The sequence below is a fragment of the Crocuta crocuta genome, unplaced genomic scaffold (genome assembly GCF_008692635.1).
Source record: "Crocuta crocuta isolate KB4526 unplaced genomic scaffold, BGI_CrCroc_1.0 scaffold443, whole genome shotgun sequence".
Taxonomy (NCBI): domain Eukaryota; kingdom Metazoa; phylum Chordata; class Mammalia; order Carnivora; family Hyaenidae; genus Crocuta; species Crocuta crocuta.
In genome coordinates, this window is record NW_027529446.1 from 781,578 (window position 1) to 794,398 (window position 12,821).

The window sequence follows — 12,821 nt, forward strand, 5'->3', positions numbered from 1 at the left end:
CAGCCAGCGTGGCCCCGCCCCGCCCCGCCCCCACCGAGGCTGCCCTGGGGTAGTCACCCTGGTCTCGTCTCTTGCTAGGCCTGGCTACCTATTCTCAAGACCCGTCAGGCTTCGGGCCCATACTTTGTTTACTCTCTTATGGTCAGGCTGAGCAGTGATGTGGCCTAGGTAGGTGGCACCTCCTCATCCACGGTCCCCACTCTGCCTGCACCCGGGCAACGGGCACGGCCTCCTCTGCCGTCCTGGGCGGGGGTGGACCTGGCGGTGCCCTCTGGGACGGGGCCCTCGCCAGGGCAAGCGTCTCGACTGGCAGGTGTCGGCACCCACGCGCACCCTCTGTGGGGGCCCGGGGGCCTGGGGCACGCCTCCGTCCCCGGGGTGCAGTCTGGTGCTCTTCCCAGAGTGCCTCCCGTGCCTTCTGAGGCCAGCAGTGCAGGGTCTGGGTCCTGTGCGGAGGAGGGACCAGCCGGCCCCCCGCAGGCTCTGCAGGGGCGATGCCCAGAGTCGCTTACAGCTGGCGCGGACTTGGGCACGCAGTCTCTCCTCACACCCGTCGGTCTTAGGGAAGATGCCAGGTTGGGTCAGCTCTGCAGAAGGGACTCGGGTCTGGGGGTCACCCTGGAGGGAGGGGCCTGGGCTAGGCTGACGTGTCTTACATGCTGGGAGTTGTGCCTGCGCCCCCTGCCCTCACCCCTCCCTGGTGCATCACACTGAAGATTAAATTTTCTGGAAATCCTCAGTCTAGCGAGCCCGGCTGGGCACTCCTAGTGTCTCCAAGCTCAGAGGTATCCAGCGGCTCAGACGTGCTGCCAGGGCCCAGCCCCACGTCCTCGGGAATGGGTGGCGAGGCGGAGCCGAGGGCAGATGGGACAGGCCCTGGGGTCCTCTGCGTCTCTGAGCAGCTCTTCCTCCTGTGCGGAGGCCATGGTCGGGCCCTGGGGGGGATCTGGGTGGGCTCCACAGGCCTGGGCCGCTCCTGGGCCGTCGGGGCAGAGCTGCCGTCGCGGCCCAGCTCACTGGGCTCCTTCCCTGCAGGTTACGGACAGGACTTGGCTGGCTTCGGACAGGGCTTCTCAGACCCCAGCCAGCAGCCCCCCTCGTACGGGGGCCCCTCGGTGCCGGGCTCGGGGGGCCCCCCCGCCGGCGGAAGTGGCTTTGGACGAGGTCAGAACCACAACGTGCAAGGATTCCACCCGTACCGACGCTAGCTGCCGGCGCCTTGTGGACGTCGGGGCGGCCGAGACCCAGGATTTAAAACTTGTGAACTCGTGACAATCACAAACTTGGCAGAAAAATCGCGGCTCACCGTTGGGGGGAGGGGGGGAGAGGCTTCCGGAGGCGGCTGTGGGTGTCTGGACTGAAGTTTTTAAACATATTTCTTTCTCTAACCCATCAGCACAATAAAAAAAAGTCACTGGTTCAACACAGGGTTTAAAAAAAAATGTCTTCAGCTTTAATTCAAAACTTCAGGTTTCTTTTTCTTCCTTTTTTTTTTTGAAATTATTTTCCTGAGCCTTTTGTTTTACCGTATATTGTAAACTTTTATGTTAAAGAAGAAATATACATTTACAAATTGTGAGATTTTTAAGAGAAATTTTCTACGATGTATACGGGCTTATTTTTTAATTTAAAGCAGGGTTTCCGGTGACACTGGTGGCAGCGAGGGGCGTTTCGGGGCCTCACTCCTGGCTTTGAGGGTCGGGGCTCGTTGGTCCAGAAACTCTGGGAGCTTACACAAGTCTACTGAGCGTGTTTTGTTTTTTGTTTCTTCCTTGCTTTTGTCGACTGACCTGCCCGGCCCCGTCTGCAGGTGCGCTGCGGGGGCCGCCCCGCGTCCGCCCCGGCAGCAAGGACAGGAGGCCTTGTGAGCCACTCCCCCGCGCACGTGGTTTCAGGGCGTCCCCACTGACCAGTTTGACCCTGGTTTGAATAAAGAGAAGTGCGTTTGGATTAGAAACCCACGTTGTGTGCCTTTATTCCCTCCCCGCTCTCGGCTGTGCGTCCCTCCTGTGCCCGGGGAGAGCCCATCGCGGCGGGGACCTGTGCCCGCGGGCCCCCCCCACCCCCCGGGGCTCAGGAGCCAGGCCTGCTGGAGGGGGGGGCCGGGGCGCCTGCTGCCAGCTGCNGGCCCTGCCCACCCGCCCAGTGCCAAGGGAAGGTGCCGGGCCGGACCGGGTGGGCGGGAGGCAGCGCAGTGGCCCCAGGTCCTAGAGCCCAAGGCCAGGGAGGTGGGGAGGGTGGCCTCCCGCCCGCATCCCACAGCGGCCGCCGAGTGTGTCTGTCTGGCCTTGCCACCCCGCATGTTCGGGCCCCGCACTAGATATTTCGACCTTTCTGTCCATTTTCTTTTTTTTTTTTATTTATTTTTTTAATGTTTTATTCATTTCTAGGAGAGAGAGAGAGACAGCGTGAGCAGGGGAGGGTCAGAGAGAGAGGGAGTCACAGACTGAAACAGGCTCCAGGCTCTGAGCTGGCAGTCAGCACAGAGCCCGACGCGGGGCTCGAACCCACGAACCGCGAGATCATGACCCAAGCGAAAGTCGGACGCTTAACCGACTGAGCCACCCAGGCGCCCCATTTCTGTCCATTTTCTTGACTGCTCCCTCCCCGGCTGGAAGGGGCTGGGACGGGAGGCCCTGTCTGCAGCCCCGGCGGGCGGGGTGGGGTGGGGGGGGGCGCCCGGTCCCGTGCACGCGGGGCTTCCTGCTCTGGGCCCGCCTCCTCGTGAGAGAGGGGCTCCTGGGCCTGGGGGGTGTCTAGGGGGCCGTGTGACAGATCGCCACAGGGCTTCAAACCACCTGCACCGACCGTGTCCTTGGCCCTCGGTGCCAGCAGCGTGGGGTCCGCCCGTCGCTCTGCCTCCCACCCTCTGCCCCCCTCTCCTGAGGACCTCGTGAGGACGCTGGGGTCCCCTGGGTATCCAGGGTCACCCCCGCCACAGGGGCCTTGATAAGGTCCCCTCTTGCGTGAGGTGACAGGTCCTGGGTCCCACAGCCAGGACGGGGACGTCTTTGGAGGCGGTTATTCTCTCTCTGAAGGACACCATCAAGATGATAAATTGTAAAAAGAACGAACTCGTCCAAAAACGCGCAGGCCTCCAGATGAAGTAGCGGACGAAACAGCCAGAAGCCCTGGTCCCTGCGCGCAGCCGCCCCCTCCCTGCAGCTCTCAGAGCGCCCCAGCGCCACCCGCCTGCCCTGGGGCCATGCGGCCGCCGCCCTGAGGGCCCTCACACCGCGAGCCATTGGGACCTTAAACATCAGCTCCTTTCGCTTGTGAAATTCGCCGCAAAAGTGGGGCTCGTGGCAGAGGCCATCGTGCAAACGATGCGTGGGCTTCCAGCTGGCCAGGAGCGCCCGGGACCCCCACCTTGCTCTGGCGAGCACCGGCCGGCCCCCTTCACGGCCTGACGGACACACCCTGCAGCCCCCCAAACCCTGCCTTGCGCTGCGTCGGGGACCGGAGGGACGTCTCCTTCTTTGCAAGAGTTTAGTTGGCTCAACCCACAGAGCTGGAGAAGCGGCTGAGGTGGCCCCGCTTCCTGGCAGACTTCCGGGTCCCTCCGGGCCAGCCCGGCGCCCAGCACCTCCCGGCTCCACCGCTGGTCCCAGCCAGACCCCACCCAGCAGCCGCGCCCGAGGCCAGCAAGGGGCCGAGGCTGTCGTGGCCGCCGGCCGGGGACAGTCGGCGGTGGGGGCAGCACCCACCTCCTTCCGACGCAGGGGCTTTGCACGCTCCCTCCGTCCTTCCGGGACCCCCCCCCTCCAGCCGGTGGTCTCTGCCACCCCCCGATGTTCAAAGCGGTGCTCGGTTTACTCCCGCCATCTCGCTGTTTCCTGTGCGGCGGGCCTTGTTCTTAAACCTCTCTGTTTCTTGCATTAAAGGAGTATTCTCTACGCTAGCGTTTTAATTCTTTAGTGATTTTTTTTCATAGTTTTTGTAATTTTCTTTGAGGCCGCTCTAGAGCTTACCGTGTGTTTGTTTTTTTCTTTTAATGTTTATTTATTTTGAGGGGCGCCTGGGTGGCTCAGTGGGTTAAGTGTCTGACTTTCGCTCAGGTCATGATCTCACGGTTCTTGGGTTCGGGCCCGGCGTCGGGCTCTGTCTGTGCCGACTGCCGGCCCAGAGCCTGGAGACTGTTTCGGAGTCTGTGACTCCCTCTCTCTCTGACCCTCCCCTGCTCACGCTGTCTCTCTCTCTCTCTCCTAGAAATAAATAAAACATTAAAACATTTTTTTTAAATGTTTGTTTATTTTGAGACAGAGGGAGTGCTCATGAGTGGGGGAGGGGCAGAGAGGGAGAGACAAAACCCCCAGCAGGCTCCACGCTGTCAGAGCGCGCGGAGCCCGACGATGCAGGGCTACCACTCAGGAACCGGAAGCTCCTGACCCGAGTCAAAATCCGAGTCGGATGCTTAATCTACTGAGCCAGCCAGACTCCGGGTTGCTTCCTTATTATGGGGTTACGTTGGAACCGTCTCTAAATGCACAGCTCAGCCGGGTCACACACATTCACAGCGTCCTGCCCCACCCCCACCACCCGTCTCCAGAACCTTCCATGTCCCCAAACTGAGATTCTGTCCCCATGAAGCACGGACTCCCCACCCCCTGCCCACCCCCGGCTCCCACCATCTACTCTCCGTCTCTGCGGACGGGACGCCTCCGGGGACCCCTGGTGAGTGGGGTCACGCAGGACGTGTCCTTCTGTGTCTCGCTTCTGTCACTGCGCAGTGTCCTCCGGGTCCGACCGCGCGGTGGCGGGTGGAGGGACACGGGTGTCGCCACCTTCGGGCTGTCGCGAACTCTGCTGCTGTGATGTAAATCTGTTGGGAGTCCCTGCTTTCAGTTGGGGTGTACACCCAGAAGTGGGACACTATTCTGACGTAGCCCTAATTCCTTGTCCCTTTTCCGTTGTCACCGTTACACACGTCCCATGCACATACGTTACAAAAACGCAGCGATGCATCGCTACAGCCGCTGCCGCGCCGGAGGTGCTCCGTTAAAGGCGGCAGGTCCCCGTCAGGGCCGCCTTCTCGGAGCACCTGTGCAGAGCCAGGGCCCCGCCCCTCCCGCTGTCGCCGAGCCCCCGGGCAGCACCTACTGCTCTAAGGAGCGCGAGGTCCCTCCAGAGGCGGCGAGGAGGCCCGCGACCCCAGCCGCGGGGGTCTCCGTAGCGAGCGTCGCCTGCGCTCGGCCCTCCCGCCAGCAGAGGGCGCGCTCCTCGGCTGAGAAAGCGGAAGCGCGTCCGAGCGGTCGGCCGCGAGGCGGGGCTCACCGGCCCCTTCGTGATAATCGCGCAGGCGCAGAGAGGGCGGTCCTTTCCGAAGAGCTGACAAGATGGTGAGTGTCGCCGTTTGGTGTGGCTGTTCCCGATTCATCCGGCGCCATCGGCGGTGTGGCCGCGCCGAGGCCGGGGTCAGGCCGTCGGGCTGCGGCAGCCTCCTCCGAGCCTCCGGGGCCACCGCATATGGGGGGGCGGGCCGGGCCGGGTTGGGGGTGGGCTGGCGCGGGNACCCGGAGCCGCCCGCGCTCCCCGGGAACGCGCCGCAGGCCGTGTGTCCCCGCGGGCTCCCGAGGGCGGCCGCGGGGGTGGCACTCGGGTCTGTGGCCGCCCTCTGATCCGCGTCTCGGACCCGCGCAGGCGGAAGTGGAGCAGAAGAAGAAGCGGACCTTCCGCAAGTTCACCTACCGCGGCGTGGACCTGGACCAGCTGCTGGACATGTCCTAGTAAGGGGGCCGGACGGGCGGGGGCGGCGCGCTGTTTGCGCACACTGACGTTCGGATCGAATCTAATTGCCGTGTGTCCCCTCGTGACACTTTTTACGCCCCCTGAAAACGCGAGAAGCTAACCCGGGCTGGGAACGCCTAGGCAGGGCGGCCGTGGTGTGACTTGGATGCGGGGTCCCGGCTCTCAGATGGGGAGACAGGCCTGCCTGGAAGCCTCGCACCCCTCCTGGAAGTGCGCGGGGCAGTGAGGGGCCGGGGGTCCTTGAGGCTGGAGGAACAGCGGTTTGCCCAAGGCGTTCCAGACACGTGTCTGCCTGCCTCAGTTTCCCCGCCTCCAGACAGCGACCTGCAGGTCCTTGACCCCGAGGGCTTCCTAGCAGATAGGGGAAGCAGCGGGGCAGCAGAGATGTTAGAGGCCGGGCCGAGGGGGTGCTGTCGCGCCCAGGCTGCTCACGCCTTCGCACCCCGTCCCCAGCGAGCAGCTGATGCAGCTGTACAGCGCCCGGCAGCGGCGGAGGCTGAACCGTGGCCTGCGCCGGAAGCAGCACTCGCTGCTGAAGCGCCTGCGCAAGGCCAAGAAGGAGGCGCCCCCGATGGAGAAGCCCGAGGTGGTGAAGACGCACCTGCGCGACATGATCATCCTGCCCGAGATGGTGGGCAGCATGGTGGGCGTCTACAACGGCAAGACCTTCAACCAGGTGGAGATCAAGGTATCTGGGGCCGGCCGGGCGGGCGGCGGGGGCCCGTCCGCTCACCGCCCCCTGACACCCTGCCCTGCTTGTACCCCCGCAGCCCGAGATGATCGGCCACTACCTGGGCGAGTTCTCCATCACCTACAAGCCCGTGAAGCACGGCAGGCCCGGCATCGGGGCCACCCATTCGTCCCGCTTCATCCCCCTCAAGTAGCCCGATCGGCCAATAAAGGCGCAGAGGTCTTCTGCCCGGGTCTGACTCTTCCTCCGTCTCCGGGGCTGGGAGGCTCAGGGCGCGCGTGTCTTGGGGCCGGGTGTGGGCCCCTTCGGTGCGGGAGGTGGGCCCGGTGTCCTGCTGTGACACGGGGATGGCCACGCTTCGCAGGTAAGTGCAGGAAGCACTTCCTGTGCGCCCTTTGCCCCCTGCGTCCGGACCCTTCTATCGCGGACCCACACGTGCAGGCACTGGCATTCCTGGGCCGAGGGAAGGGCGTCCCCTGGAGCTGGCGTGCCCTTCGGGGGCTCCTCCTCCCTCATCCAGTCTCGAGGGTGGTGGGGGTGCAGCCCGAGCCCATGACCCGAGGGAGTCTTCGCGCAGCCTGAGCCTTACCTCCCCTGCATCTGCACACGTGCGCCCGGTGCCCCTCACCTGCCTCCTGGCCCGGGCCCCCCAAAGTATTTCTGTTGAGATTTGTTTTCTTCCTGAGGAGGAAGACGGTAGACTCCTCCACAGAGCGCGCAGCTGGTGGACAGCGTGTGGGCGCCGGACGAGGCGGGGATCCGGTCGGGGGAAAGTGGAGCTGGATGCGTGCTGCGTGTGCGGGGCCCGGGTCTGCACCTCCGTTTGGGAGGGGAGGGACGCAAAGCGCCTCCCTCTGCCCTCCCTGCAGCATCGCTGTCACCAGCTCCGGGCTACGCTCCTTGCACATTTTATTTCCGAGTCGCAACACGATTTGCTCACTGTTCTCTCTCGGGTTGGAGTCCCAGAAAGTGGGCTGCTGTGTGCACAGCCCGGGGCAGAGGCGGGTACACGGGGCAGACCGCCTGCAGGGCCAGATCCAACAGGTGCCCCGGGCGGTGGGGACAGAAGGAGCCACGGTGCTGGGACTGGGTGATCCGGAGGCAGGNGCTCCCAGCGGGGACGCTGACGGGTGGCAAAGCTCAGGGACTCGGGCCCTTCTGGACAGGCCCCCTGAGCCCGCTGGGCTGCGGAGAGGCCGACACGACACGTCATGGGGTGTGTTGGGTGGGGCGCTGATGAGGCAGCTGGGTGCTCTGTGGTTTAAAGGCCACGGTCAGAGCTGCTAACTGGCCTGCTTGGCACCATCCACACACCCTTCGTCTGGGACCCCAGAAGCCTTTGTGTCACCTCCATAAGTCAACCGCCCACGAAGCCCAGCCCGGAGAAGGGGAAGGGTTCAACTGTCTCTGATTTCAGCTCGGGTCGTGTTCCCAGGGCTGTGGGATTGAGCCCCGGGTCAGATGCCGCACCGAGTGTTCAGCCTGTTTGAGGTTCTCGATCTCCGCCCCTCTCCTCCCCCTCCTCATTCCCGCTCTCAAAAAGAAGTTGAAATACAGGAAACTTTTCATGTAACATTGACCAGGGGGAGAAGAATGCCCAGCACAAAAGTGCCTTCACTGGAACGTGGGTGTTGACCTTGAGGAAAAGCCATAAAAACGGGCAGAGCACGCTTGGGGGGCTCAGTAGGCTGAGTGTCCTGGTTGAGCGACTGACTCCATCTCAGCTCAGGGTCGTGAGTTCAGGTCTCGCGTTGGGCATGAAGTCTACGTAAAAATGGGCGGAGCTTTTAAGGCACTAGGTCCACCTGGGGGAGCAGAGTGTGGGTGCACACGGATGTTTGCGGGGTGGCGGATGCCAGCCAGGGGTGATGCCCACACACCCGGTGACGGGGGAGGGAGGGAGGGAACATGGGCAAACTTGGTGTTCTCTCCACTGGCCTGTGTGGCCAAAATTGGGCCTTTAGAACAGACTTTGTTCCGTGGAAGCCCGCAGGACACCCCTTCAGGGCTTCGGGCCGTTTCTGTTAACCACTTACGCGTGATTGGCAGCCAGTGCGCATTAGTGTTACAGGCGATAGCAGCTGTGCCCCACGCAGACCGAGCTGCACCCTCCAGGCCAGGACACGCTTCCCGGAGGCCATGCTGTGGGGCGGGTGCATTAATCACCTGCCTGGTCTCACTGCCGGGTCCCTAGGCTCGGGCTCTGCCTTCAGACCCCCAGCCACATTACTTCCTTGGTTTCCGGAGCCTGATGCTCTGGGCCAGTCCACCGGGCTGCTGCCCACACCCATACCCACTGGGTGTCTCCGGTGCCCGTCACTGGCATCCCCCATCCGCGCTAGGTCTCCACTCCCGCCCCCGCGTGGGCCAGCCCCCTTCTGAGCCTGTCCCGGATCCGGCCAGGTCGCTATTTCTCACCTGTAGGTCAGTTCGGAATAAGTAGGTATCCACCCCCTGACCCCCAGGCTCCACGACAGCTCCTGGAGTCCTGGCTCGTTCGTGCTTCCAGACTTTTCTGCCAGGCACCCTACCCACTGACCCCATGGCACCTGCTTGTGGAGGCCGAGCCCGCGCCCCTTTTCTCTCGTTGCTTGTCCTTCGCTTTCCAGGACTTAGTCATCCCTAAAAACGACCCTCGGCGATCCCTGCCCCCATCCCTCCCGGACTAACGCGGCCGCCTGCGCCCTGGTCTCCCCGCTGCCACCAGAGGGCGCCGCTGAGCACCGAGTCGGGCTCTGCCCCGGGGGTCCCCCCGCGTTCCCGGGACGCGGCCCGACGCCTCCGCGCACACCTCGCTCCCACCCCCTGCCTCCCTTCGCGCTGGCTGTTCCCTGTGCCCGGCCGCCTTACTCGGGTCTGTTCAGGGTCCTCCCGGCCGCCTCCGCGCCCCACGTCCCTGGCGCTGCCCGCGCCCACCGCGGGCTGCCACTCCCTCTACGCCCGGGGTGCCGGTTCCCCACGAGCGCTCTGCTTCAATGACTGCATTGCACACGGCCCAGCGCACAGGCGGTGGTTAATAGGTGTTGGTTAAGGGACTTGGGTGGATGTCTGTACGTGTGGTGTGAGCCAGCAAGTCCCATCCGTGCCCAGCACCCATCTCTGAGCCCCGCAACCTGGAGACCGGCAGCAAATGTTTGCTGAGTGACGAATGGATTGAGCGCGGAGCCGGGGGTCGGTCCAGGCCGGCAGCCGAATGCGGCCACAGGGTGGCGCCTCCCCCACCCTTCCCCCCGAGATCGCCATTCTCCTCGGGACCCCTCCCCGCTCTCCCTCCGCCCCGCACCCCGGTTTGCTCACGCAGGTTCCCCTCCTCACGCCGCCCCCCCGAGTCCTCAGTCCCGCGAGACTCCCTCCCCCCGCTCCTGTGAAGCCCGCAGCCCCGCGCGGCCGCCCCCCCGCAGGAGTCCGCGCCCCGACCCGCGGCGCGTGCCCTCCCCGCAGTCCCTCCGCGCAGGCGCAGGGAGGCTCTTTCCCCCCCCGCCCCCCAGCAGCTGAGGGCGGGGCGCGGGCTGGTCCGGGGCGGCCGCGGCTCCATGGGGCTGTTGGCGCTGCTGAGCCTGCTGCACTCGGCCTTCTTCGGGGACCAGGTAGGGCGTGGGGGGCACTCCGAAACGCGCACGGGGCTTGACGGGTCTGGGGTCTCGCGCAGTCGCCGCGGAGACCGTTGCCAGGGCAACTGCCTCAGGCTGTTCTCCGGGGGGAGCCCCTCCCCCGAGTCGCTGCGAATCCCCCACCCCGGGTCTGCGCAAGCGCGGCCTCGCCGGGCCCAGCTCCTGGCCTCTGAGAAAGACCCCCCGCGACCCCAGCCCATTGCGCGGACGCAGAGAGCAGGTGGGGCGGTGGGACTGCGGCGGGGCGCCGTCTTGCCGAGGCTCCGTCCCGCACGGGCGGATAAGGGCTGGGCCACGCCCTGCACCTCTTCGGGCCTCAGTTTCCCCTTCTGGGATCCCAGCGTAGGGCCGTCTCCGACCGTCGCCGACGCTGAGGTTCATAATTACATTCCACCGGGCCTGAGAGCCTTGCTGTCCTCCGTGATCGTTCTGAACCCGGGGGCTTTAACGTTCCTAATTTAAGGGGAAACTGAGGCTGGGGGTGCAGCGGGGAGCCCAAGGTCAAGCCTTCTGCTGGGTTGAAGCCTGAGCGCCGGGCGGAGGCGCCGGCGAAGGACCAGGCCTGGCGGCCTAGGGGAGCTGTCCGCGGTGCTGACAGGGCGCTCGCTTGCCCCCCTCCCTGCCCGGGAAACTGAGGCCCAGAACGCTGTCAGGGAACCCACCCCGGACCAGGTGTCGGGGCACGGCGCCACCACTCCCTCATCTCCAGTAGTATTCCCTGCTCCCCTGTCAGGGCCCCTCTCCGTCACCCAGCCCGCGCCCCATCTCTGGTCGGACGACAACCTGGTGCCTTCCTGCTTCCCTCTGCCCACCCCCAAGCTCCGAGTTGGGGCGGGGGGGACCCCCCTGGTTCTGCCCCCAGCGTCTAACACAGTGGATGGTCAGTGGAAAAGGGCGGACCCTTTTCCCGAGGCCCGAAGAGACACCGAGGTCATGCTCGGAAGACTCAAAGGCACTCCGAGTGACCCTGTTGTGTGCTGAGCCAGATGCCGGCTTGGGGGGGCGGGGGGGACGGTCTCAGGGTGACGGTGGGGATAAGCGAGGCCCATGGTTCAACTTTCCCCTTGAGAGCCCAGCAGCGGCAGGGAGCACAGAGGAGCCCAGGGAGTGCCCTCCCCACTAGACCTGGGTACTGTACCCTGAGGGGTCTCTTTCATTCCCCCAAGACTGGGCTTGGGGTCCCGGGGTGCCGTGGGGGTTCCCGAGGCTCCGTGGTTCTCAGATTTCCAGTGATGCCTGGATATGGCTCAAGAATTTAAAGGGTCGGGAATATTTGGGGACAAGGGGCAGGGTGTGTCAGAGACGTGAGACTCCAGACGCTTAGGGACAAGGGCGTCTTGCCTTGGAGTCTCAGTCCCTGTGCCCTCAGCCTTCCGGTCCCCAAGGAGGGGGAGCCCAGGGCTGGTCAGGCTCACAAGTGACTCAAGCAGTTGCTCCCTGGCTTGAGCCTCAGTGTCCTCCATCGTCCAAGGACACGGCTGGGCATCAGACGGGCTGAGACGGGCTGAGGGCGGCCACATCGGAGACGGGGTGGGGGAGGTAGGACTTAATTACATGCAGGCAAGGGTTCTCCAGCCCACCTCTCAGCCAGCAAAACCGGAAACTAAGGCCAAAGAGAGAGATGTCCAAGGTCACACTGAAGCTGGGGCCCCAGGCTCCGTCCTCTCCGCGCCCCTATTCCAGCTCTGGCCGGTCCGCCCTGCTCTCCACGATCCGCTCAGCCCCGGGACTCCTCGCGGGACGGCTCCGGCCGCGCTCCAAGCCCATGCCGCCTGACAGGGCCTTGGCCTCTCAGCTCCAGGAACTGTACACACTGTTCCTCCAGCCTGGAATGCCTTTCCCCTCCTTGCTTCCGCAGCCAACTCTTACTCATCCTGAAAAGGCCAAGCACTGGTGTCCTCTTGTGCAGCCTTCCCAGCTTCCAGAAAGAGCCCCTTGGCCCACTGCACCCCCTTCTCAAGGCCCCCAGGCTGGGGACTGCCCCCGGGACCTCCTGCCGTAGACCCAACAGAAGACAACGTGGCGCGCGTGCTCTGGGCTGCCCGCCTTGCACCTGCCCTCACAGAGGCTGCAGCCACCTCCTCGTTTTACCGAGGGGAGAAACGAGGTTCTCCATGCCCCCTGCCCCAGCCAGGAAGGACAGAGGCAGGCCCCCCAAACCACAGCTCCTGGCGCAGAACCCCCCCCCCCGGGCATGCGTGTGCCCGAGGCAGTAAGGACTGGGCGCAGCTGCAAAGTCCCGGCTCTGTGGCCCCACGGAGACCGAGGCAGCTGGGGCCCAGGCTTCTCCCTGCTCCGGCTTACCTTCTGGGAGGGTGGAAGAGCGCGATGGGACACGGAGACAGAGGCTGCGAGGGACCAAGCGACACGCGGGTGGACAGGGGTCACGCCAGACACCCATGAGGGGTTCTGCCAGGCGGGAGACGGGGGGAAACGCCAGGGTCCTCAGTGCCTCTCAGCATGCCCGCCCACGCCCCACGCCCACCCCTTCGTGCCCGCCAGGACCCCGCTGGCAGGGGGTTGGGAGTGCAGCCTGGATCCTGAGCCCTGCCCCGCCCTCACCCATCTGCACAAGGCCTGGATCCGTCGGAGGCGCTGGCCTCTCCCTTGCGCCCCCCCCCGCCCCCCAATTCTGATGTAACATCCAAGACCGCATGCTTTTTTTACTCTCAAATTCTCCGGATCTGGGCGCCGGAGGTTCTTGGCCGCTTTACCCCAGAAGGGGGGACCCAGGGTCCTCGTCCTCGGGGTGCCCCCTTCCCTCGGAGGAC

The 12,821-nt window shown here is 64.8% G+C and overlaps 2 protein-coding genes across 4 annotated transcripts in view; both read left to right on the forward strand.

The window, feature by feature from the left end:
- The window catches only part of DAZAP1 (DAZ associated protein 1), a 16,072-nt gene extending 14,115 nt beyond the window's left edge, over positions 1-1,957 (forward strand). For 2 of the 3 annotated variants that reach the window (XM_077760658.1, XM_077760659.1), the window contains exon 11: positions 1,036-1,957. In XM_077760658.1, the coding sequence (XP_077616784.1) occupies positions 1,036-1,208 (173 nt within the window). In that variant the 3' untranslated portion in view covers positions 1,209-1,957. Of the gene's footprint in view, positions 1-78; positions 169-1,035 lie in introns of all 3 variants that reach the window. The other variant, XM_077760660.1, reaches the window with a different exon arrangement.
- A 3,288-nt stretch (positions 1,958-5,245) lies between these two features.
- On the forward strand, positions 5,246-6,664 carry RPS15 (ribosomal protein S15). The gene is made up of 4 exons (XM_077760661.1): positions 5,246-5,339; positions 5,641-5,726; positions 6,202-6,436; positions 6,519-6,664. Exons 1-4 carry the CDS (start codon positions 5,337-5,339, stop codon positions 6,630-6,632), a joined length of 438 nt encoding a protein of 145 aa, XP_077616787.1. The 5' UTR covers positions 5,246-5,336; the 3' UTR covers positions 6,633-6,664.
- The last annotated feature ends 6,157 nt before the right edge of the window (positions 6,665-12,821 follow it).

Excerpts from the sequence above, each read along its gene's own strand:
- RPS15 (XM_077760661.1), top strand. Across the intron at positions 5,727-6,201 it reads CAGCTGCTGGACATGTCCTA|CGAGCAGCTGATGCAGCTGT; the intron begins GTAAGGGGGCCG and ends CCCCGTCCCCAG. Across the intron at positions 6,437-6,518 it reads TCAACCAGGTGGAGATCAAG|CCCGAGATGATCGGCCACTA; the intron begins GTATCTGGGGCC and ends GTACCCCCGCAG.